The 25,764-nt window shown below is 29.0% G+C and overlaps 1 protein-coding gene and 1 pseudogene across 1 annotated transcript; one reads left to right on the forward strand and one right to left on the reverse strand.

The window, feature by feature from the left end:
* Positions 1–4,427: 4,427 nt before the first annotated feature.
* LOC107867421 lies at positions 4,428–16,758 on the reverse strand (annotated as a pseudogene).
* A 7,227-nt stretch (positions 16,759–23,985) lies between these two features.
* Positions 23,986–24,518, forward strand: LOC124898067 (uncharacterized protein At4g04775-like). Its single transcript, XM_047411688.1, has 2 exons — positions 23,986–24,111; positions 24,261–24,518. The coding sequence occupies exons 1-2, from the start codon at positions 23,986–23,988 to the stop codon at positions 24,516–24,518; spliced, it is 384 nt and encodes a 127-aa protein (XP_047267644.1).
* Positions 24,519–25,764: the final 1,246 nt, after the last annotated feature.

A 25,764-nucleotide genomic window follows, 5' to 3' on the forward strand; every position in this document is an offset into this window, starting at 1 on the left:
TTTAAAATGTCATTGTCGTTATTATATGAAAATATTATTAAAAAAAACTAAACGATTTAAAAAGCAAATGGGTAGTGTGTGTATATATATAGTAGTTTAAATGCAGGTGTCTTGCCCTTGTAGCTTTTGATAATTTTAAATTAAAATTTAATAATTATTTCTTTCAGATAATTTAAAATTTAAATAGTAAATATTAAACTTATACCTAATTTTTCTGACTAATTCTTGCATCATGAACTCCTCTGAAAATTAACGTTATTGTTGATTTATACACACTAAATTTTACTCAATTCCAAATTCCTAGATATTAGAATTTTGTTCGAACAAGGTTAAAATTTTGTTCAGGAAAGATTTTTAGTCAAAAAATTAATTAATATAAAAGTCTTAAAATTAAAATATAGTGAAAAAATGATTTTTTTTATTGCACAGACTTTTAATAAAGAACAAAAAAATTCAACAATATTTCTTAGACCTTTCACACTTTTAATATATTAGATTAGTGTACGTGTGTTTCACGTGAATATGAAAAGTTGCGCACAAAGAAGAAACCAAACAATAACTTTTTAAACTGTAATTACCTATTAAAAAGACATAATATCTATTATTAGATACTGTCACAAGTTTATGATAAAAGATGTGAAATATTGATTTTTTTTTTCTAAGAGAAGTGTTTAACTTCTTATACTAAATCATCTTAATTTTTTAAAAAAGAATTAAGAAATCCTGAAAATCACAATTTTGAATACCAACATGATATTCAAAACACAGTATGTAATCAAATCTAGTAAGATTGATACAATTTTTTGACCAACAGTATTCACATGATCATGGAGATTTTTAAAAGCATCTAAAAATAACAGGAGAAAAATGTATAAAAATTGATGACAAAAATATATGATACCTATTTATAGGGGTGCAATACAATCCATATTTATACAAAACATATCATAAAAATATGATTAATTTCATACTATGATAACTAACGCGTGACAAAGTCAAATTTTTTATTTAAATAGAGAATAAGGAAAAGAGATAAATATATGATTTTTCTTGTTATTTCAGTCAACAACCACATGCTTGTTTCATCTAATTTATCAATCAAAAAAATTTTCTACTGAAAAGGGAACATGAAAAATTATCAAAATCTGCGAATCCATGGTCAATTATTATATATAATGTATAATTGATGCATAAATTTTTAAATCTGTTAAGTAAAAGAAATAACGCAAATTAGAAAGGATGGTGATAAAGAATGTAAGAAGACAATTTGAATTAAAACCAAAATAAGAAGAAAAAAAAATTAAAGTAGAAGATTGTAAATATCTTTAATTCAAGGCCACACAATTTAAATTCAAAAATCATCCTTTATTTTCTTAAACTATGAATTGAGACGGAATTTCAACAATTGATTTGAATCAACTCGAATCTAACACAATTTCAGAATAGTCACCTACATCAACGCCATCTATGAACAACATTAAGAAACAAATAGTTATGATTTAATTACATCTTTGAAACGTAAAAACTGTACCAAAGATGTTAATAGAGTTCATAGCTATTTGATTCTGAATTCTATAACAATATTAGTTAAATAGAATTGTATTATATATATATATATATATATATATATATATATTCTAATTAATTTATATGTATAAATATTAATACCTAAACCTAAAAAGGATGGAGTTTTGTTTGTAGTACTTTTCCTATTTCATCTTAACTAATTTTTTATTAAATATGAAGAAAACAAAAGTAATTTTAAAAGGTATAATATGGTAAACCTCTAATTTATTTATAAGCATAAATATTAATACCCTAAACCTAAAAGGATGGAGTTTTGTTTGTACTTTTGCTATTTTGTATTTACTAATTTTTAATTATTAAATATAAAGAAAACAAAAATAATTTTAAAAGGTATAATATATCATGGCTGTAACATGTTATAATCAAAAAGAGATTTCTTTTGACGGCAGTTTTTTATTTCAGAAAAATAAAAGTATTAGTGTTTATTTGTGATTATGATTACTTTATTTCCAAAAAGTTCTTATTTTATGTATTTTAGGAGTTTTTGCATCTTTCTTAATATTTAGTATTATAAACATAATTTAAGATTAATTTTAAAAAGGGTGACAAGACAATCTTGTCTATTGTAGAGTATTTTAATGAGGAGCAAAAAGTTTAAATCACTTTTCTAAAGGTTTTCACACTTTTAATATATTATAGATATAGACTAGTTTAGCCGCATGTGTCTTGCACGTGTAATTTTTTATTATTTAAAATTGGATGATTTTATTTATTACGAAGGTTTTTAATGAAGTGTAAAAAGTTCAAAACATATATTTTATTATAAATAAATATATATTTTACCATCAGAAGTTTCAAGTGTTTAATGGTTTAATATATTGTAGATACAGATGTAGACTTAGAGACTTTTTAAATCTTAAATATTAGGAAAAGTAGTGAAAAGACGATTTTGTTTAAAGCAAAAACTTTTAATAAAGGACAAAAAGTTCAAACGATATTTTTAAGATTCTTCACACTTTTAATATATTATTATTATTATTATTATTATTATTATAAATATAGATTATAAATATATTATAGATTATTGATATAGGACAGGACAAGTAGCAAAATTAAAAATAGCTACTTCGAAAAAAATTCATAATGCAATAGGCTCTACGAATATTAGTTGTATGAAACTCCATTCTTCTTTTGACACTTAAATAATTGGCTCATTTATTTATTATTTTCATGATATTCACCACCTCCCCTCTTCCACCACCTTTTTTTTTTTTCCTTATTCTCTTTATTGTTAATAAAAAAAAAATATAATACATATCTTAAATAGTAAAATAAAATAAATAAGTATATATGTCACCCTCTAAAATGACATAGTATGTACAATTTAAGGGCAAATTCAATACCGTATAAAATATATATTTCTACATATATATTTACAGAATACATACCTGATCCATATGTATATTCTTTTTTTTATATTAGTCACCTTTCTATTTCACAAATACATATGAAGATATATAGTATAGTTATATTTGTTACTATTTAATATGAATATCATATTATTTCCTAAATACATATATATATTTTTGTACTATAAATACATATCCAGATCTGTATGACTATATATTTGGTATGTTTTTTAAATATATGCATGTAATATACATATTTGTCTTTTTAAAATAAAAGCTAGAGATAGAAGAGTAAAAAATGAAAAAAAAAAAAAAAAAAAAATATATAAATATATAAAAAAAAAAATAAAAAAAAAAAAAAAAAAAAAGGTAAAAAAAAAGGAAAAAAGAGAAATATAAGTTTAAAAATAAAAGAAACAAAATAAAATAGAAAAAAGAAGAAGAAAACAAAAAAAAATTGAGAAAGGAAAAAAACGAAAAAGGAAAAAAAAGAGAAATAGAAGTGGAAAATAAAGTGGAAAGAAAAATTTAAAAAATCAAAATAAAAAAATAAAATGATAAAAAAATAAGATTAAAAAAACTAACAAGAAAAAAAAGGTAGAGATATAAAAGAGAGAAAGACATTAATGATGTTTTATTTTGAAATCTTGAAGATCATGTAGATAATTATCTTCAAATATGAAAAGGGAAAATAAAGAAAACAAATATTAAAAAATAAAAAAGTTGGAAGAGGTGAAATAGCGAAGTGAAAATAGAAAAATATAAAGTAGTGAAAGTAAAATATGCATTTGCCTAATTAATAAAAAAAAATAATGTTACTTTTACTATATTATAATTTTAAAAAAGTATTGTTATTTAGTGTAATAAGGCGGCAGTAATATGTGCACGGCTTGCAGAACCCTTGGTACTTATGTTTGTGAGTTTGAAACCAATTAACAACATAACCTTTTTTACATTTTATTCATGTAGACTTTTATTTATTTTCTTCTTGAAAAAAAAATGGAATCGAAATCCACGAGCAATTTTATATTTTTTTCATCTTTTATGTAGATTTTTCCAATTTTCCTTTTTAAAAGAGCAGAGTCGAAACCCACTGACAGCATCAAGTTTTTTTTTGACCTTTTATGTAGAACTTTTTTTCTTTTTTTCTTTTTACAAAAAGCCGAAAACCGATGGTTGATAAAAGGGAAAACAAATAGCATCAATTCTAAAATTACACCTGGCTGTTGGTTTCTTCTTGCTCAAAAAAACATTAAATTCAAAATTTGATTCTCAACAAAATTAGGATTCTAACTTTTATTGTTGATTTAGAGGGTGTTTGGATAGGATTAAAATCTGATCAAATTAGATTGTAATCACTTTTTTAGCTTTTTTTAGGTGTTCGGTAAATTAAAAAAAGTTTAAAAAAAAGCTAAAAGTGAATTAAAAAAACAAAAATTGAGAAGCTGGATACCCCCAGTTTTTTACTTTTTAGATTAAAATTTTTTTAAGTTTGACCAAAATATTTATCTTTTTATTCCTTATATTATTCCAACAATACCCTAAACTTTGTATACCTTATTGATTTTTCTTTCTTTTTCTTTTTGCTGGTTTTTTTTTCATCTTTTCCCTTCAATTTTCTCTTCATTTTTCTCCTTTGTTTTCAGAAAATCCATCATTACATAAGAAAACACTCAAAAATTTTATCGTCAAATCGAGCTTATGGTAAGTTCTTCTCTATCCGTTCATATATAATCCCTGCATGTTATTCAAATTTTAAAAATTGATTCTTTTTAATAGTTTGTTTCATTCCTGAAAATTTTATGTTGTTTATAAGCTTGCAATATTACAATATAATACTATATTTATATAAAAAATATCTTAAAATTTTATTTTTTAATATTTAAAAATTAAAAAGTAACTTATATTTATAAATTGACCTGGCATAATCACTTTACGTTGAAAGTGTATTTAAATAGAAATTATTTTTGAAGTATTAGAATTAAAAATCATAAATACTTCACGTTATTATGTGTTAACATCTTTAAGGATATTTAAGTCATTTTGATAACAAAAAAGTGATTGACAACACTTGTTTACCAAACACGTCAAAAATTTTTTTTTCAGTTTTAGCACTTCTATCCAAACACTTATCTACTTAATTTAAAATTATTTAGTTTAAACTTTTAATCATTTAAGCTAAAAAATAATTTTTTTAATCCTATTCAAACGGGCTCTTAATTGCTGTTAATTGAGTCTGGAACCTAAATGACAATTTTTTTTCTTAAAAAATTGCAAAGAGACAAGGAAGAAATGAAAAATTATAAACTGGCAAAGGCATGACCTTCCTTACGCCTTACAGTTTCTGTCTCTGCAATCATAGCTCCCATTGCCAAGCACAACAGCAATTGGAGGGAGTGCGCTACTTCCCTCGACCTACTCGGCTGAATTTGGATTGACCTGACTAGTGAGTTATAATTAAGCGAAGAAAAAATACAAAAGCTACAGGAACAATGATACAACACAGAAATGTAAACAACAAATAGCATTATCTTCCAACATAAGCAGACAGAAAAATGCAGCATGCCCATATCACTACCTCAAAGGTAGAGAGGTTGTTACCCATAAATAGGGGTCAAGGAAAACCAAACAAAAGCAATCCAGAAAAAGAAGTAACGAATGTAAAAAAATAACAAAGCATGCTGAACAGTAACTACAACGAAATAATACGATGATCGAAGTACAAGAAACAACATATAGTAACAAAAATCAAAGGAAAATAAAACTATTAGAGCAATGCCTGTGAGCAAATCAACAAGAGCGATGGCATTGAGCTACCTCTTGAATTTCAACTTCTCATAACTAAGTTGAAAACTCCATTAGCGCAAATAAGTTGAACGTCCTATAGTGAGGAAATTCCAAAGGGTCTCTTATCTTTGAGGTTGGACCCAAAATTATCCCTTATATATTATATGGAGCACTAATAGTCCCTTATGTTTAAAATAATTGAGCACATTTGGTACTTCAAACAGACACCATGATCTTCAAATGGCAAAATTGGTTATGCATCAAAGTGGATTACATCTGCAAACCCCAAGCTTCAATTGAGGAACTTAGTATATCTCCAATGAAAGGGCAAAGCTAAAAATCAAAATTATTTCTGTTTGAGAGGCTGTAAGCTTCTTCTGGGTTCCAGAGTCTTAGTCCTGAACACATTCTTGTTCTTTAATTTTTCCTACGGAGGAAACCAAAGTCTACTTCTTGTGCTTTCCTTGTCAGTTGTCCCCATTCTTCTTCTTTTGTTGCCGTTCTTAGGTTGTTTTTTCTTATACGATCTTAACTTACATGTAATTCTAAGGGATAATAGGCAATAAATATTTGGCCATCGTCCCCTCTGATCGCGGTGTTGAACAACTTTTTCAAATTTTCTTCTTTTTCTTGCTTTCATATCTGCCATTCTGATTCTTCTATCGCCGCCTTCTTTTTCATATATAAGCTTGGTCCTTGAGAGTTGATGCATCCGGCTATTTTTCCCTTAGCTAATCAGTAATCATCATCTGGGAAATTCAATTTTTACTACATTGTTTTAATGAAAGACATTTTTTACTATACACTTGTGTGATTGAGATACCCAGTGCTCTTATATTGTTCCGTCATCATTCATCCATGAGGAAACAGTAAAATGTCTATGACGTTCTTTTATTATTGTACAATTTTCATTCTATAGCCAGTAAGAGTTTATGTTTTCATCAGCTTTGGTTTTGTTTTTCCTTTTCCAGTTTCAAGCTGTCGAGATCTGCGTGCATGTAAGGTTTTAGAGTAAGAACTCACGTTGGTGGCGTGGTGCAGAACAAGATTAGGAGTCAAGCTATCACGGTACCTATTGAGTAACAAGTTATCACGATTTCTATTTGGTGTACTAAATTAGCTCCGTTATTGTGAACTGAAGGCATTAAGAGTGCTCCATGTAATATAAAAGAGAGCATTTTGGATCTAACCTCGAAGATAAGGGTCCATTTTGGAACTTTCCTCTCTTATAGAAAATTAAGGTGAGTGAGAAGCCTACACAGTGAAACTGAAAAGAGAACTACCTAGTTTAATATTTTACCTCTTTATCTGGACCATTGACATCTGATGGTCATAATTGCTAAAATGAAGGTTTGAACTACTGTCCCCATGATCATACCGTACCATAAACCCTGCATATTTACTTGATTAACGTCATCTCCAGTATACATTTGAGTATGGTAGATTATAGTCGTTTTCACCACAATACTAGAAAGGGAAAGAGATTCTGAATATAATTTTTACTGTCAACACGTACCTGTAATCCAAAGTTCAGCGACCATCCAAAAAAGATACCCAGGGGCACTCCTACTAAATAGTAGCTGCCTAAGTTGACATATGCCACATATGCCTGCCAACCAGATCCAACTGCTACGCCTGAAAACATTGTAGCAGACGAGTATTTAACTTCAATACATGGCTTTTCATATGAAATGTCACTTGTATGCTTTAGAGACTGATCATGCTCATTAAATTTAGGTTGTTAAGAGTAACCTAACTTATTTTTAGGTTACTAATCCCTCTCTTTATGGACAGTTTGTTGGAACCTTGAAATTTTGATGAATGACAATATGAATGAAACAAGTTGAATTTGATTCAAACACTTGATGATAAGGGAAAGCAAGTTGAGTAGAAAAAGTTGCTTAAGAGTTTCACTTATAAGAATATCCTTAAGAGTCCAATGTGTGGAAGGAGAAAGATTCTGAAAATTGAAGAATTCAAAAGAGTTGGAGTTTTACTACAACACTAAGGAGACAAGAGTTGTAATTGAAGAAGGAGTATCACTTGAAGTAGAACTCTATGCAATGAGAGTTTTAATTAAAGTAGGAGTTTGAAATAAAAAATGACTCTTTGGAGAGTTGTGCTTAAATAGAAGATGCAGCAACCAGAATAATTCACGCACGTAAAAAAGCAGAAAAGCTCAATCGACAGATTGACTTCACGAAGTTCTACTTAATTACTGAAGAAACACGTTGAAGAACCTGGTCCTCAGTACAGAATCCAGCTAAGAGTTTTAGCGTTGATTTTTAGAGTTGTTTATTGTGTTTGAGCTATTCGTATAATATTAGTTTCAGTGCGTTATAAACTGAATTAGGAGCTAGTCTTTGAGTTGGGGAAAACTCAGAGACTTTGGGAACACATACCTTGGGAGGTGTGTGTAGTTAGGAATTGGAGTTTATAATTCCTAGTTGTTGAGTTATAGAGATTAGAGTTTATAATTCCTAGTTGTTGAGTTATAGGAATTAGAGTTTATAATTCCTATTTGTTGGTTACAAGAGTTTTGTAATCAGTCGTTGTTGAGGCTCAGAGTTTTTTAGTGAAGTTGGGGTTAAATCCTGTAGAGGTACAGATCGTGGTTTTTTACACCTTTTGAGCGGGTATTTTCCACGTAAAAATCATTATGTTCTTTACTTCTGTTTACTGCTTCCTTGAAACACGTCAATGGAACACGTCAGGCAACACATTCCATCGATAAGCAAAAGTTAGGCGAAAATAAGAAAATCAGTAAGGCACGAATTCTTAACAAGTGGTATCAAAGCGAGGTTGTCTTAAAAAGGGCTAGCACCTAAGACAAAGATCAATATAATGAATTTCGCACCACCTACTGGTCACAGTGAAGGTCAATCCACTATTAGACCTTCACTCTTTGATGGTTCTCACTTCATTTGGTGGAAAATCAGGATGGAAACATTCATTCAAGGGAAAGACTACGAGTTATGGGATAGAATCACTGATGGTCTTACTATTCCAATAAAGTTAGAAGATGGGAAACAGGTCAAGAAAGTAAGAAGTGAATTCACTCCTCATGACTTATTAGCATTAAAGAAAAATGCTAAGGCCAAAAATATTTTGGTCTGTGGATTAGGACCTGCTGAATACAACAGGGTATCAACATGCACCACTGCTAAGCAAATTTGGGATACTCTAGTAAATGCTCATGAAGGCACATCTCAAGTAAGAAAATACAGAATTTCTCTTTTCTTCATTGAGTATGAGGCATTTAAGATGAAGGAGAATGAAACCTTGCATGAGATGATGACAAGGCTTACTGCCTTAACAAATGAGCTGACCTCCTTAGGAAAAGCTATATCTGAAGAAGAACAAGTCGAGAAGGTACTGAGGGTATTACCAAAATCAAAGTGGAATGTTAAGGTGACTGAGATCAGGGAAGCAAATAAGGATCTTGCAGGCATGACCCTGGATGAATTAGTGGGGAATTTAAGAACTTATGAAATGGAAATTGATGGAACTAAAGTGCTAGAAGCCCCAGAGGATACCTTAGCTCTGAAGGCATCTTACAGTGATGAAGAAATTGAACTTGATAAAGAACAAGTTGCCTTTATAGCTAAGAACTTCAGCAAATTCTTCAAAAAGAAGAAGAGAACAGGTAGTAAGAAATGGTCAAATGACAATCTAAATGAATGCTACAAGTGTGGTAAGACTGATCATCATATCAAGGATTGTCCTGTCTGGGAAATAGAATGGAGAAAGGAAAGGGCTGAAAAGGAATTGAAAGAAGAAATCAAAAAGAGGGAAGAATATGCAATGGTAGCAGCTTGGGGATTTGACTCAGATGATGATGAAGTTGATGAAGCAGGACTCATCGCTCTTGGAGATTCAGACTTGGAGGAAGAAGATGATGCTTCTGAGGTAAGTATACTTGAACTTAAAGAAAAGTTGCATTTGTTTTCTAAAACAAAACTTATTTCATTGATAAGTGCACTAATTAATGACTTCCAAGAATCAACTTCTGATAGGGATGAGCTGTTCAACAGTCTTGCAAGCATCAAATTTGATTTTATTGATTTAGAAGCTTGCAAGAACATTGTCGAACAGGAAAGCTGCACTCTCAAGAAACAGGTTCAGCAACTTGATTCTTCAAACAATGATCTTAAGTCTGAAGTTCTAAAATTGACACTCTCTGAAAAGGGACAAAAGGCGATGAGTAAAGATCAAGAAAATGCTGAACTTGAGCTAGTTAGATACAAACAAGAATGTCATGATCTAACTGAAAAAATGAATAAGTTGAGACAAGAAGTTTCTAAACTAAAACTTGATCTTGAAAGGGCAAATAGGTGGACAAACTCCTCAAGAATTGTTCACAAATTGGGGGAAAGAAATTACAGTGAAAAGGCAGGATTAGGATTCCACAAAAATTTTGATATTCCTAAAGATTTATGTTATATTTGTGGTAACCTTGGACATCCAACCACTGAATGTTCAGTTGCTGGCAAAAGCAGATCTAGCAGTCTAAATCTGGCAAATAAACTATCTCAGACCAAGAAAAGGATAAGTAAACCTGGTCAGAGAAACAGGTCACGTAACCTGTTGCCTGCATGGGCTAGAAGAAATCTGATTCATCTATTTATTCATAAGAAAGAACCCAAGATTGTCTGGGTGCCTAAATTTAACCCCTAATTTGTTTTGCAGGTGAGAGTGAAAGGAGGCAAGCAAAATTTGTACATGGATAAGGTTTGCTCAAGGCATAAGACTAGAAGAAAATAAAGTTTCTTTCACTCACCATATTTAAAGGGGAAATGGATCATTTGAAAGATGGTCAAATTTGTAGTGCTCGTGTAAGGCAGAAGCAAGGGAGGTTTAAAAAAAAAATGAAAAAAGAGGATGGCTGTGAAACTGATGTGCATGCACAGGAACATGTTGTACCACCTGGTTCAATTGTTGTACAGACTGAGGGCATATTGACAGGGGAACATGTTGTACCACCTGGTTCAATTGTTGTACAGACTGAGGGCATATTGACAGGGAGAACAACAAATCAAGAATTGACGCATCAATAACACCAACACAAGCTGATGATAATTTTGTTGGTAATTCATAAGAATTGGTGTTGTTACAAGAATCTTGAGATATCTCATGGAAATCAATGGCTTGAGACTATGGTATTCAAATGAAAGTAATTTCACTCTTGAGGGCTATAACAATGTTGACTTTGTGGGTTACTTAATTGACTGGAAAAGCACCAAAGGCACTAAGTAGAGAGCATTTTGAAAGGAATAGGTTAGACTTGGGGATGATTAAAATTGCATGAACTCCCCTCAATGATTGACTAGAATAATCATTTTTCTTTTTAATCTTATTAGCTAAAAAGTTATTCTATTCAGTCTTGCACATTTAGTTGTGTGTCCCAATTCCAGATTTTTGACTTTTTTAACCTAATTTTGTATTAGATTGTGCAGAAAAATAGGTACAAGCAAGCAATTGAGACCACAAAGTTCTTCTTATTAGGTATGTTCTACACTGACATAAGCATAGGCTGTCTAAGTTGAAACAGTTGAGCACACCTGTTCAATTCCACACGTTTCACCCTCTCATTGTCTAATATAGCTAATGAATTATTGACCAAACTTTCTTTGATTCTCTCCAAATGGGTGTGCACAAGTGTGTTAATCCTATACCAGAAATTCCTTCTTCTTTCTCAATCAAAATATCAGTTGTGTACCATGGATTTGCCAATCTTGATCATCAATCACATGTAGCATATGTTTCTGAAGAATGAAAAGGTCATGCTTTCCCTTTTAGTTCCTAATTGGTAAATTTTTTTTGGGCTTCTCAGTCCTAAATCAGGTTTGACTTATAAAAAAAAAGGAAAAAAAAACGATGTTCTTGAACAGATGAATCATGTTGCTCCACCCGTTTCAATAAGAAGGGCTAAGACTCATTTTAGAAAAAAAAAAATCAGAACTAGAAGCTGCATAAGACAGTCATGAAGTTGAATAAGAGGTCTTTAAGGCTAGGATCATGACTTTGAAGCTTGACCTTGATTGATAAAGGGATGAAAATGTTGAAGTCATTCATCAATTGACATAGTTGATATCACCTGCTCCACCTTCCTCATCAGCTCCTCACTATTTGTATCCTTAGTCAAGTCCCACTTTTATACTGTATTTTTTTAATGCTCAATTATTTTGCTTTGTTCAGTACTAGCTTACGTTTAATGAGGAACATGCTCTGACAGTTAAATGGAATGGTTATCTTTGCTAAATTGACTCATATTTTTGCTCTCTTTAATATATTACTATGTTGGCTAAAATCTTTGTCTGATTGTTTTGGTGATTGCCCCAGTGGCCATGAATAGCATAACAAATCATGTTGGCTAGTATATTATTGCATTGAAATGATTTTCGATGATGCCAAAAGGGGGAAGATAAAGAGGGTTATGCAGTGTTTATAACCTATTGACTAACTTGTTTCATTCTAGTGTTTTAAACTTTAGTGCCAACAGGTGAAGATGTTTGAATGCACAAAGACAAAAGGTTTGTCATCATAAAAAAAGGGGAATTTGTTGGAACCTTGAAATTTTGATGAATGACAATATGAATGAAACAAGTTGAATTTGATTCAAACACTTGATGATAAGGGAAAGCAAGTTGAGTTGAAAAAGGAGTCCTGTGTGAAGAAGGAGTTTCACTTCTAAGCATATCCTTAAGAGTCCAATGTGTGGAAGGAGAAAGATTCTGAAAATTGAAGAATTTAAAAGAGTTGGAGTTTTAGTACAACACTAAGGAGACAAGAGTTGCAATTGAAGAAGAGTCTCACTTGAAGTAGATCTCTATGCAATGAGAGTTCTAATTAAAGTAGGAGTTTGAAATAAAGAATGACTCTTTGGAGAGTTGTGCTTACATAGAAGATGCAACAGCCAGAATAATTCACGCACTTAAAAAAAGCAGAAAAGCTCAATCGACGGATTGACTTCATGAAGTGCTACTCAATCATTGAAGAAACACGTTGAAGAACCTGGTCCTCAGTAAAGAATCCAGCTAAGAGTTTTAGCGTTGATTTTTAGAGTTGTTCATTGTGTTTGAGCTATTCGTGTAATATTTGTTTCAGTGCGTTATAAACTGAATTAGGAGCTAGTCTTCGAGTTGGGAAAAACTCACAGCCTTTGGGAATACATACCTTGGGAGGTGTGTGTAGTTAGGAATTGGAGTTTATAATTCCTAGTTGTTGAGTTATAGAGATTAGAGTTTATAATTCCTAGTTGTTGAGTTATAGGAATTAGAGTTTATAATTCCTATTTGTTGGTTACAAGAGTTTTGTAATCAGTCGTTGTTGAGGCTCAGAGTTTTTTAGTGAAGTTGGGGTTAAATTCTGTAGAGGTGCAGGTCGTGGTTTTTACACCTTTTGAGCCACTGCTTCCTTGAAACACGTCAGTGGAACACGTCAGGCAACATGTTCCATCGATAAGCAAAAGTTAGGCGAAAATAAGAAAATCAGTAGGGCACGAATTCTTAACACAGTTATCTTTTAGTACGTGATAGAGTTGAAAACAACATATAAAAGTTGAACTACTTCTGAAATTTCTCACCTGAAAGAACTGGTTGAACACAATTACAGAGGATTGTAGTTGCCAACAAGAATGCAAATCCGCCCACCATTTGGATGACTGGAGCGCTTGACGTGAAGATCATAGAAAGTTTATCAGAAAAGACCATAACAATTGACCAAAACAAAATTCCCAATGCTAATGTGTTCAGCAATGCAACTTTTGTGGCAAACTTTGCACAGTTTCCATTTCCAGCTCCAAGCTCATTTGCCACGCGTACCCTGTGTATATAGAAAATTCTGTGGTTATCGGATTAAACACCTACAGCACTATAGCCACTGAAACTTCAATGGTATAAGAAAAAAAAAAAATACGCTCTTTTATGTTATTAATAATTGATAATTCATGTACCAGAAGACCAAAGAGAAAAGGTAAATTTACATAAGCTAAACGTTTTGCTACCATTTCTTAATGTTGGCAAGCCAATGTGGAACACCCATAAGACAGTAGAAATGGACTTAAAACTATTTGATGAACATACCCTGTTGCTGCCAAAAGTCCTAGTGGAATCATGGATTCCCATCCGATGATAGTAATACTGGGCAAGAAACAACTTGAATTACTTGCAAAACCAAGCAGAGAAAGCATTTACATAAGCTAAGTATACAATAAAAAGATCGAACCAGATAGAAAGCGCATCGACTGCAACCTCAGTATTGTTCATGTCCCCGGACACGATAACTAGCACTCTAAAATAGATATTCTCCAACCTGAAATATCAAATTCTATGCCTTAAAAGAATATTAATCTATATATCAATGCGACTGTGTTCGAGATAACAGAGATAAATAGTAATAAGGAAGCATACAGTAGCATCACCCCAGAAGCCACAGCAAGTTTAAGGAAATCCCAAAGACCAACAAATGCTTGCATAGATAAACCAGTCCAAGAATGAGGGCACCCACCGTAAACAATGTAAGCAAGAAGCCCCAAAACAGAAATCCACCAAGAGAAATCAAGAATGAGGGCAGTCCCGACGATTCCAAATCCCAATTTATAAAGAAAAATCCAGCACAAGACTACATGAAGAGCAAGTGTCCCGCCAGAAACCCAAACAAGTACCGCTGTTTTGAGCTGGCACTGCAGGAACCTTAGCAAAGAAAATTGAAAAGGAAAGCTCAAGTGCATAGGGATCAGCCAAATCGCAACCTTTCCAGTCAATTTAGCCACTGCTTCTGGCTGCCCCAGAAGCTCCAATATAGGCTCCGCAAATACAAAAAGAGGCAATAATACTAGAGAGCTGAGGAACAATACAACCAAAGCACGTTGCAAGTATACACCCAACAAGGAGTATTGTTTTGCCCCATAAGCCTGTCCACACAGTGTCTCCAACGCACTTGCCATTCCCAGCTGACCAATCAGCAACACGAGTTACACTACCACAACATCAACAGAATTTCAACCAAAAAATGCACATAAAATAGACAGTAGTTTCCTCTATATTAGACTTATAGATGACCTTCTTATTTTAGTTTCTCCCTTCACAAAATTCAATCATTTGGTGAACTTCCCATTAGCCAAGTTTTATACGGCGACAATGTGGAAAATGTATCTATGCAATCTGACCACCATCTCTTATATGCTTAAATAACAACAATAACATATCCTATGTAATTCCACTATATATGCATTAACTGGTAACCAAAAATGACAACTGATACATTATACTAATAGGTTAAGCTACACTAATCATACAAAAAAAATTATACACTATGAGTTCCTAACTTACACTCCTTTCGTCCCAATTTATATGGTGGCGTTAGTATTTCAAGGGTCAGAATTTTTCGTTGAGAGCGATTTTTTCATCTAACTCTGAAATATATTTTAAATTATTCCATAATGAGTATTACTTATAGTAACTTTCTATGTGGTTTTCTAATAAGTAATTTTATTTTACAATACTCAAAGGTTTTATGTCCCTTCAATATTCGGTGTTGTAGTATTGGTCCTATAGTTTCTTATTCATGGATTTCTGTCATGATCTATTGTTTCTTGTACTTCGATCATCATATTATTTTGTTGTTGTTGTTTAATATTGCTATCTATGGTTTCTGATGTTATGTGTTATTTCTTGTACTTCTGATCCTTCTTTTCTTGATTGCTTTGGGACTCTTTTCCCTTGAGCTGTTGGTCTATTGAAAACAGACTTTCTACCTTTGAGGTAAGGATAAGATTTTATGTCCCTTCAATACTCCATCCATATTAGTAGTTGTAGTATTGCTTTTATGGTTTCTTGTCCTAGAATTTCTGTTACTATCTATTATATTGTTTCTTATACTTCGGCTATCATATTGTTTTATTTAATGACACAATCTCTATTTTATGATCTCATTTGACTTTAATAAGGGTATATTAGTAAGCATAATAAAGTCTTCTTTTATTTGTTAAATTTTGTGTCCAGTCAAATTATACCACATAAATTGAGACGAACGAAGCAAGATTTACTCCTTTTGTCCCGATTTATGCGCCATAGTAACTATTCCTAGAGTTAGAGTCTGAGTAGGGTAGAGTGTACGAATACATGTAGGGAGACATGTTTCTGATAGATATTCGGCTCAAAAAAAAATAACCCAAAACAGTCCAGAAAAAGAAGAAACAGAAGTATAAGAAATAAAGATAGGAACAAAAACAATAGATAATAATAGGACAAGAAACAATATTAATTAAAAGGTAATTTGACTAAATTAATTTTATTTATTATTTATGTTTATTTACATAAATTTAACATAACTTTTCATTTTTATCCCAAAAAAAAAAAAATTGACCTTGTAATACATTTTTAAAAATTAATTAGTTATCAAATCATAAGGGCAAATTTGAAAAAAAATTCAATGATTCACTTATTTTGAAACATCAATAAATACTTCAATAATTCACTTATTTCGAAATGAAGGGAGTAATAACTTTCCATATTTTCTAAGCAGTAAAGATAAAAGTGGAAACAAACAACCGAACATCTAATTTTTTTTAGTAAGTACGATAGCTAATTAGGAACGGAGGAGTATCAAATAAGTAAATGTGATATTTTTTTGAGATGAATTAAAAAAAAAAAAAAGGTATGTGGCGTAAAGTGAGACATACCAAGAATCCAAAGGTAATGGAGATGAAGAGAGTAGTGGCAATGGAAAGGGCAGCAAGATCACGGTTACCCTAGTGTCCAGCAAATGATTGACTGATAACAGTAAGAGAAAACATAGCCAATCGGCTGAAAATGGAAGGTCCTGCTATTTCCCATATCTTCTTTGATTCTTGAAATGTTTGTTTCACCAAATTTTCTGCTTTTGATTCTTCTTTATCCTCCAATAATGTGTCACTCCGTGTGTGTAAAAGGGGTTCATTTGGTGTTGTTGAATTCATTCTTCTGTTCAGTGATAACATCTCTGCGATATTGTCGGATTAAAAATGATGTAGATCGGACGTTGAGAAAGTCTAAAATAATTGACCAGTAAAAGTTTAAATTACTATTATCTCCCTCCCAAAATAATTGACATTTATAAATTTTTCACAGTCTTAAAAAAAATAATGAAGAATAAAAATTAATTAATGACCCTAGATATTAATAAAAAATATAAATAAACTAATATAATTCTATTATTTATTTAATTTAAATTACATGAATCTTATTCAATTAATCTGAAAATTAATTATTAAAGATGTTTCTTTTAAATGTGTCAATTATTTTAAGATAAAATTTTCAATAAATATGTTAACTATTTTGAAATGAAGAAAGGACGAGCTCGATTGAAAAAGATACCAAAAATATGGAACAGTAGCCATTTCTCCCGAATGATTAATCATTTTGAACAAATAACGATAGAAAAATGTTTATATTTGTCCATAAACTATGAGAAACGATTCGTTTCCCTTTTATAAAATAGTTGGAGTCAAATACTGAGTTACTTTTGGGATCTACTTAGATTGATTTATTTTAAATATTTTTACGTTAAAAATAATTTTTGTTTGTGTAAAATTAAAAACTGTTTATAAGTAAGGAAAAGCCCTTTTTGGCCATAATAGTAATAAATCTTTTTCACATTATAAACTAGTTTTCTTTTGGACATTTTATCCCTTTTGTCTTAAATTTAAAATTTTTTCATTACTTATTTTATTACTCTTTTCCAATACATTGTAAACTATCCCAATACAAGAAAATGGACAAATTAACATGATTTTTATAAATATGGTTGCATAGTACTTATTGCTTGAAAAGAATAGTTTAGGATAAAAATAATAATATAGAGTTAATTAATTATATTCTCATATATCCAAAATCAGTGTGACCAAAGTAGTATTATCTGAAATTTTTAATTTGACATTATATATTTATGTATTATATCTACTTAATTATGTATTTTATCATATAAATAATCTTATTTTTTTAATCTTTAATTTTAAATTTATATCTCTTTATTTTATATAGATAAATAGGAGGTATAGATATATATCTTAAAACCTATCAATATTTTGAATAACTTTTAGTTTTTTATTTTTGTTGAAATCTGATTCGTAGTTTAGTATTACATAAAATAAGCAATTATCGAAATTTTCAACACAAAAATTTAATTATTTTTTTATGAATTCAGTTGTACAATTTTTATTTTTATTTTTTTGGTTAAAGTTGTACAATTTTAATATGCTATAATTTTTCTCATGATAACTCAAATGATTTTTTTTTTTCATTTCAAATCTTTTCTGTCTATTTTTAGAAGTAGAGCGGGAAGAAGTCAACATAACATTTGAAAATTTCACATAAAAATTTTCTTAGTTGGAAAATAAAAAATTGCCCCATATTAATCTTACACTTAAATTATATATAAATGATAAGAAAAATACACAAAGAAAAGAATAAAAATTATTTACGAGTTTTAAAACTAAAAGTTTGCATAGTTAAACAATTTTTAATATAATATGAAAATATTTTAATAAAAAATTAAAATACTTTAGACGTGATAGACATTGCCTAGTTATAAAAATCATATAGTTCATAAGTGTTCACTTTAATTAACAATAACCTAAGAGAGTCATACATTGATGTTGTAATCTTGGGTTATTATGTTACACCGATTTGATAACTTAGTAACCATTATTTATATTCTTATTAATATATATGACTTCTAATTAAGGAACTATATTAATTTTTATGTTTATATAAATTTAAACTACATATTTGAATAGTCTTTTTTTAAAAAAATATAGTTTAAAAATATTTCAATAGTGATAGTCAAAGCTCAAATTACTTTAGACATGATAGATATCGTCACAAAATAAAAATTATATAGTTCAAAAAAAGTCGATATTGGTTAAACATCAATTCAAGAAAGTCAAACATTAATGTTATGGTCTTGCGATCCTGCATACTTTAATTATTATATTTGTTAACTGGTGAATTAAAAATATAATTATTAACTGGTGAATCATTAATTATATTTTTTATTAATATAAACTTTAACTACATGATTTTATTTTTATGTTTAAAAAAATCGAACAACATAGTTAAATAGTTTTAAAACATAATTAAAAATATTTCTATAACGATTGTCAAAATTCAAAATTTTTTAGACGTGATAAATATTAACACATTATAAAAATCATAGAGTTCATAATTGTGGACCCTAAAAAACATCAACCCAAAATAATCACTCAATATAGCTATTAAGCTAACCATTGTCATAATTTCTTAGTACTCTAAATAAAAATTAACTTTGTCCACATTTAATTGTTTTCACATTTCTTAATAAATGAAGTAGAAATATTGATTAATTATAATATTTTTTTGAAATAATTTATTACGGCTACAAGTTGAGGTTACTATTGCTAAATTAACTTTTATCGTGTGAAAAAAAAAAATTTCACTTACACTAGGTATGTTGTAGCTGAAAATTAGAAAGAATTGAAAAATTGAATAACTGAAATCAAAGATAGGTAAAATTTATCTGTTATTACATAACATTGATTCTATCACATAAAAAAATTCAAACACAAACGTCATTTAACTTTAAAAATTAATATACTTGTGACATAAAAATATTCTATCTTTAAAATTTAGAACACAAAAATTATTTGACCACAATTTTTGTGTACTATTAGAAAATAACAAATTAAAGGACATATAATAGCTATAATAACGATTTTATGAAATTGATTCCAGACACATAATAAATACTAATTCTCATAGCACTTGATTAGGATAAGCTTGTGTGAGACTTGTTAAAATTTTGTTTAGATTTGATATAATTAGTTAATCAAAGTTAATATAATTACTTATTTTTAAAAATTACATTTAAAATTTACAAGCTATAAAATTAGATCCAATCGTCGACAACTCTAATGACACTTCAAATACTCTATATGTGAGGCAAGACTATCAATTAATTTTAATCGTGAATATATATATGTATGCTTAAGATACTGAAATAGCTCATTACTGGTATCAAATCAATAATAATTGATACAAGCTAAATCTTCTAATCGATAATTAAGTTAAAAAAATAAAATTTAATTTATTCATTTTTCTCTTTATAAAGAGGTTTTTTTTAATTCAAAAATTGACCATAATTTCTTACATAGATTTCATTTTAAAATACTGAACTTTTATCGACGTCACTGCAATAAAGGTGTTATTATCGAACAAACATAACGTAACACTTAGTGAAATTAATTTGTTTAAATTAATATAATTAGTTGATTAAAAGCAATTAAATTTAATTGTCCATTTATTTAGATATGAATTAATCCTTGTTCAACTAACAATAATTACATTTACAGTAATTATTAGTTAATTCAATTTAATAATAGACCATAAAAGTATTATTCCAATAAACAATGTTTGAGAGTCATAACAATTATCAAAATATCTGATCAAGATAAAACTTAAGTTTAAATGCAGTAAAATTTTATTTAAATCGGCTATAATTAGTTAATTAAAAATAACTACATTATAATCACTGATCTATTTAAATTATATTTCAAATTTACTTGTAAGACTTGGTAATATTGTATCAAATCAAATCAAATGATTAAAAATCTAATTTAATTAGATCGGCAAATATATTATTGTGATGAAATTTAGTGTTTGATTTTATGATAAAAAAATTTAATCTCTATGTAGACACACTATAAATTTATAAATCTAATTTGAAAATATTTCAATAATGATAATCAAAATTTAAAATATTTTAGACATGATAAACATTGGCGCATTATAAAATCATAATTTTCATATTTGTTGAACCTAGTTAATGTTTCAAGAAAAACACTTTTATGATAAACTTTAGAATGAAATGACTTTTATATAATAAATAAATAAATTTCTGTGATAAATTCAAAATTTAGTTAATCACCGATGACCTTTATTCAAAAATATTTTAAAGAATTATGATTAATATATAATAAAATTAGTTTTAAATTTCGATTAAAAAAAAAGACTAAAGAGAAATTGAGGGAGAAGGACAAAAAGGGAGGGTGTGATTGGATAGAAGGTGAAATTAAGGTGAGTCTCCCATTTTAAAGTTAAATAAATATTCCTCTTTCATATTTAATGATAGTCATAATTTATTCAACATAAATTTTAGTTATATTTAACTTCTTGAATTTAGAAGATAGTAAAGATTTTTTTTTTTTTAAAAGGAAATGTTTAGTATAGTTTTTATACATTTATTTGACCATTTTTGGGTCCAAAAATTATGACAAAAGATATATACTATAATTAAATAATTTTATTAATTATTATATTTAAATATATTTAAATTATATTTAAATAAATTTTTAATTTTTTAAGTCTAATTTGAAAATATTTCAATATTAGCAATCAAAATTTAAAATATTTTAAATATAATAAACACTGACACATTATAAAAATTATATCGTTCATATTTATCAACTCTAGCTAATGTTTTAGAAAAATGTGATAAACTTTAGAATTGAATGACTTTTATATAATAATAAATTTATTATTGTGATAAATTCAAAATTAGTTAATTATAGATGAACTTTTTCTAAAAATATTTTAAAGGATTATGATTAATATATTAATAATCGTTGATAGTGATAAATATTTATCCCACATAAATTTTAGTTGCATTAAATATTAAAAATTTACTTCTTTTTTATTTAAGGAAAAGGCTAGTATGGTTTTTGTACATTTATGGTCATTTTATGGCCAAAAAATTATGATCAATTAGCAGCTCCCCTAAAACTAATTGTTACCATTATAAATTTTATTAGTTTAGTTGGTTGATTATATAAATTTTTATTTTGTCCGCAAAAGCTTAATTTAACATCTTGTAAGTTGTAATTCCTGAATAAAGATCCAATCAAGTACCAATCTGTCACGTAATATTCAATGGATTCGTAGATCCATGTCATGTGTATCATAAAAAAAATTTATAATTGAGATCTATTTCAAATTCATATATACTCATAAAAAATAATTAAAAATAACAAAATACACTAACTGTAATTAACTTATAACTCACACTCTTACGTTTTAAAATACTAGTTTAGGTGTACGCGTCTTGCGCGCGTATCTCACTTTAATGAGTTCAAATATTACATTAAATAGGATATTTGTTTAAATAATAAACATGAATATAATAATTAAATTTAATATCTTTTGAGTATGTAAAGATGGAGAATTTATTTATTAAACCTAATCTTTACCAAAAATATTTTTAAAAGTTGATCGACATTGATCTACCATCTTTAAATTGCAACAAAACAATACAATGATAGAGACATCAAAAGAATACAATTAAATCTAATTTTTACACACAAAAAAATTCTCAAAGTCGTTCGACACTCAACAACAACCTGTAAACAATAACAAAATAATAAGATAATAGAGATATCAAAATAATACAACTAAACCTAACCTTTACATAAAAAAATTCCTCAAAGCCGACCAACATTTACCTATCACCTGTAAACTACAACAAAATAATACGATAAAAGTGATATCAAAATAATACAATTAAACTTAAATTTTACACAGAAAAATTTCTCAAAGCCGGTTGAGATTCATCTACGAACTGTAAACTACCACAAAATAACAAACTAATAGAGATATTACGATAATACAATTAAACCTAACATTTACCTAATTTTTTTTTAAAAGCCGACTCACATTTATCTAGTATCTGTAAATTAAAATAAAATAACAAGATAATAAAGATATCAAAACAATACAATTAAACCTAACCTTTGCACAAGAAATTCTTCAAAGCTAACAGACATTCATCTACAACCTGTAAACTATATATAAAGAATATAATAGTGATTACAAAACTTCGATTTTGATCCAACTAATTCTTATCTGAGCGAAAATTTTGACCCTAAAGAATGATTTTGAATGAAAATAAAGAAGATATTTATACACACATATTGAATTCTATTATGCTGAAAACAGTGAAGAAGTTGAGGGTTAGAAAATCAAGTATTTACCATCTAGACATACAATCGAATCAAGTTAAATGAGCATCAATCATATTCTCCCAATAGGCATATCGATTTTTTTCTCTAGTTTAATGTACGTCTCAATATTTATAGAAGTATTTCCTTAATAGAGTCCTATTTTAGGAGTATTTTTGTAATTGAACAGTATAAAGAAAATATTAATTAATTCTCCTACCATATATTTTAGGAAGTCTAGCAGAAAGAAAAATATTAATTAATTCTCCAACCATATATTTTAGGAAGTCTAGTTAATATAATAAAAAATAATTAAATAATAAATTTTAAAAAAATAGTGAAAAGACAGTTTTATCTAAAAAAAAGAATCTTTTAATGAAGGGTAAAAAATTCAAATCACTTTTCTAAGGTTTTAACACTTTTAATATATTATAAATTATAGATTATAGATATAGATATAGATTATAGATTATAGATATAGTTATAGATTATAGATATACTTTTTAGGTTTAAAATGTGAATTGCAACGAAATACAATAATTGTAAAAAGTAAGATATATGCATATCTTCGGTATTATGTATAATCTTGACAAAAGGAAAAAAAAAATTGAGGTCAAAAAAATCGGGAAAAATATTTTCGCTTTTAATTTTTTTTCTTCAGAAAATTTATTAGTGCATTTTGTTTCATTTTATGTTTTAAACATAGCAAAATATATGTTTAAAAGGTAAGAGTATCAGTTATAAGTTAACTACCGTTATTTTAGTTTTTGCCATTTTTAATTCTTTTTATGAGTAAATATAAATTAAAATAATCCCAATCATCTGTTATTTTATAATACACATGACATGAATCTACAAGGTCATTAAATATAGGTGAAAGACATCGATAGACACCCAAACTTGTTGTCAAAATTCACTTAGACCCCTAAACTATGGCTTGTACCTATCAGACCCCTAAACCCTCCAAATTTTGTTTCAATTGGACATTTTTTACCTACATGGCACTGCGCGTGTTGTTTAGTCACGAGTGACGCGTGACTCGTGAAAAAACTGTCTATGTGGCAAAAGTTAACCTTATTTAATGTATACTTTTGCCATCCCCTTCAATTTCCCTCTATATTTAACCTAATTTCCTCTTCTTCTTTCTTCATTCTCTCCTCCATAGCTGATTTCTCTCTCAACTTCTCTCATCTCACTATCAAATTTATCTCATAATTTCTCTTAAATCAATTTTTTCTCTCATTTTCGATGAGAATGCCGGAAAATTCCGTTAACAATGAGGTTCCCGATTTGTGTTATTGTTCCGAATTTTGTCCATTAAGAACTTCAAGGACTCCATCAAATCCTGGTCGTAGATTTTTTGGATGTAAAGTTTCAAAGGTTTGTATCATTTTCACAGATTTTAATTTTATTTTTTTGGTGATTTTTTTTATTATTCTATGGTTTTTGCATTTTAGGAAAATGACGGATGTGGGTACTTTAGATGGATTGATCCAAAACCTTCAATTTCTGTGCATTAATATCCTGAGGTAGAATCGAGCTTAATGATAAAGTGTAAAGATGGTGAAAATCCGTGTGATCGATTAAAGCAAAAGCTCAAAAACGTTGAACAAGAGAGGGACACTTTGTGTGAGAAATTGAAAGATAGTGAAGAGAAGTTGATTGCATTGAAGCAAAAACTCAAAAAAGTTAAACTTGAAAGAGAATGTGCTAAGCTCAAATTGAATAGACTTGTTCTATTTCTTCTTATTGTTCTTACTGTAAAGTGGTTCTTTAATATGGTGTAATTGTTAGTTTGTTGTAGTTGTTTGGTTAGTTTAGTTAGTAATGGATTTGTAATGGTCAATTTGTAGTAGTAGTATTAGTTTTTTTGTAGTTGTTTGGTTAGTTTGTAGTAGTAGTAATCGTTTGTTGTAGTTGTTTGGTTAGTTTGTAGTAGTAGTAGTAGTTTGTTGTAGTTGTTTGGTTAGTTTGTAGTAGTAGTTTGTTGTAGTTGTTTGATTAGTTTGTAGTAGTAGTAGTAGTTTGTAGTAGTTGTTTGAATGAATTGACATGTTTTGTATGACAATCTCATTGTCAATTGGCTACTTTGTGTCTAGTTGTGCAGCTACTTAAGTTAACCATATAGCCTATTTGTAACTACTGAAGGTATTGATAAAAGTGAACTATATTAGAAGCAGCACATCTTATTAAAATTGCTCAAGATTGAACTAAAAGTGCAAGCAGTTGGATATCATATTAATACAACTCAAAATTGAGCTAAAAGCTGCATACAGTAAACTAGGTGTTCAAAAAAAGCTCAACATTGAGCATAATAGTGTTCTACTGCAGCATACACCAAAATCATTAACTGTTGCCTAAGAAAAAGTTGTTCAAAAACTAGTAAAACAATTTATTCAAAGTCATTAACCTTCATTACAGTACAAATCATTTCTAAATAAACTACTTCTTTGAAGATCCAACAGATGAAGAAGACTTGGTTGCATCCTTTTTTTTCTCTTATTTGCTTTCATTTGTTGCAATTGTGTGCTGGTGACTGCATTTTTTCCATTCCACTTTAGGCCACTGGATTTAAAATCAATATCTATATTGGTTGGTGAAGCACTCTTTAAATTTATACCTCCATAAAGAACCCTCTCCCTTGATGTACCAGGCAGCAAAATTAGACATAATTGTAAGACAATGAAAATTGAAAGCTTGAATGAAAATATTATTATAGGTAAATAATGAGACAGAGAGAAATACATTGTACACTTGGGTTTCAGTTGCTGGATCAGAGTAAACACCAAAATCAGTTGCAGGCCTTTTGTATCCAATATCAGGAGCAAATGAGGTAGCATTGTATGGCCTCTTGTTGGTTGGAAAATGTGGTACTTGACTTGAAAAAACATTTCTTCCACTTTCAAATGGGGTCCCTCTTGCATTGGCTATTTTTCTTGCCAATCTTCTACCAATCCTTTCTTGACCTCTACTAGAACTACCTCCCCTCTCAGCACCACATTGGCCCCTATCAGAACTATATTTACCTCTACC

Source organism: Capsicum annuum, chromosome 4 (assembly GCF_002878395.1).
Source record: "Capsicum annuum cultivar UCD-10X-F1 chromosome 4, UCD10Xv1.1, whole genome shotgun sequence".
Classification (NCBI taxonomy): Eukaryota; Viridiplantae; Streptophyta; class Magnoliopsida; order Solanales; family Solanaceae; genus Capsicum; species Capsicum annuum.

Coding starts and splice junctions, on each gene's coding strand:
- LOC124898067 (XM_047411688.1), top strand. CDS start 23,986: ATGCCGGAAAATTCCGTTAACAATGAGGTTCCCGATTTGTGTTATTGT. Junction 24,112..24,260: donor TTGGATGTAAAGTTTCAAAG/GTTTGTATCATT, acceptor TAATATCCTGAG/GTAGAATCGAGCTTAATGAT.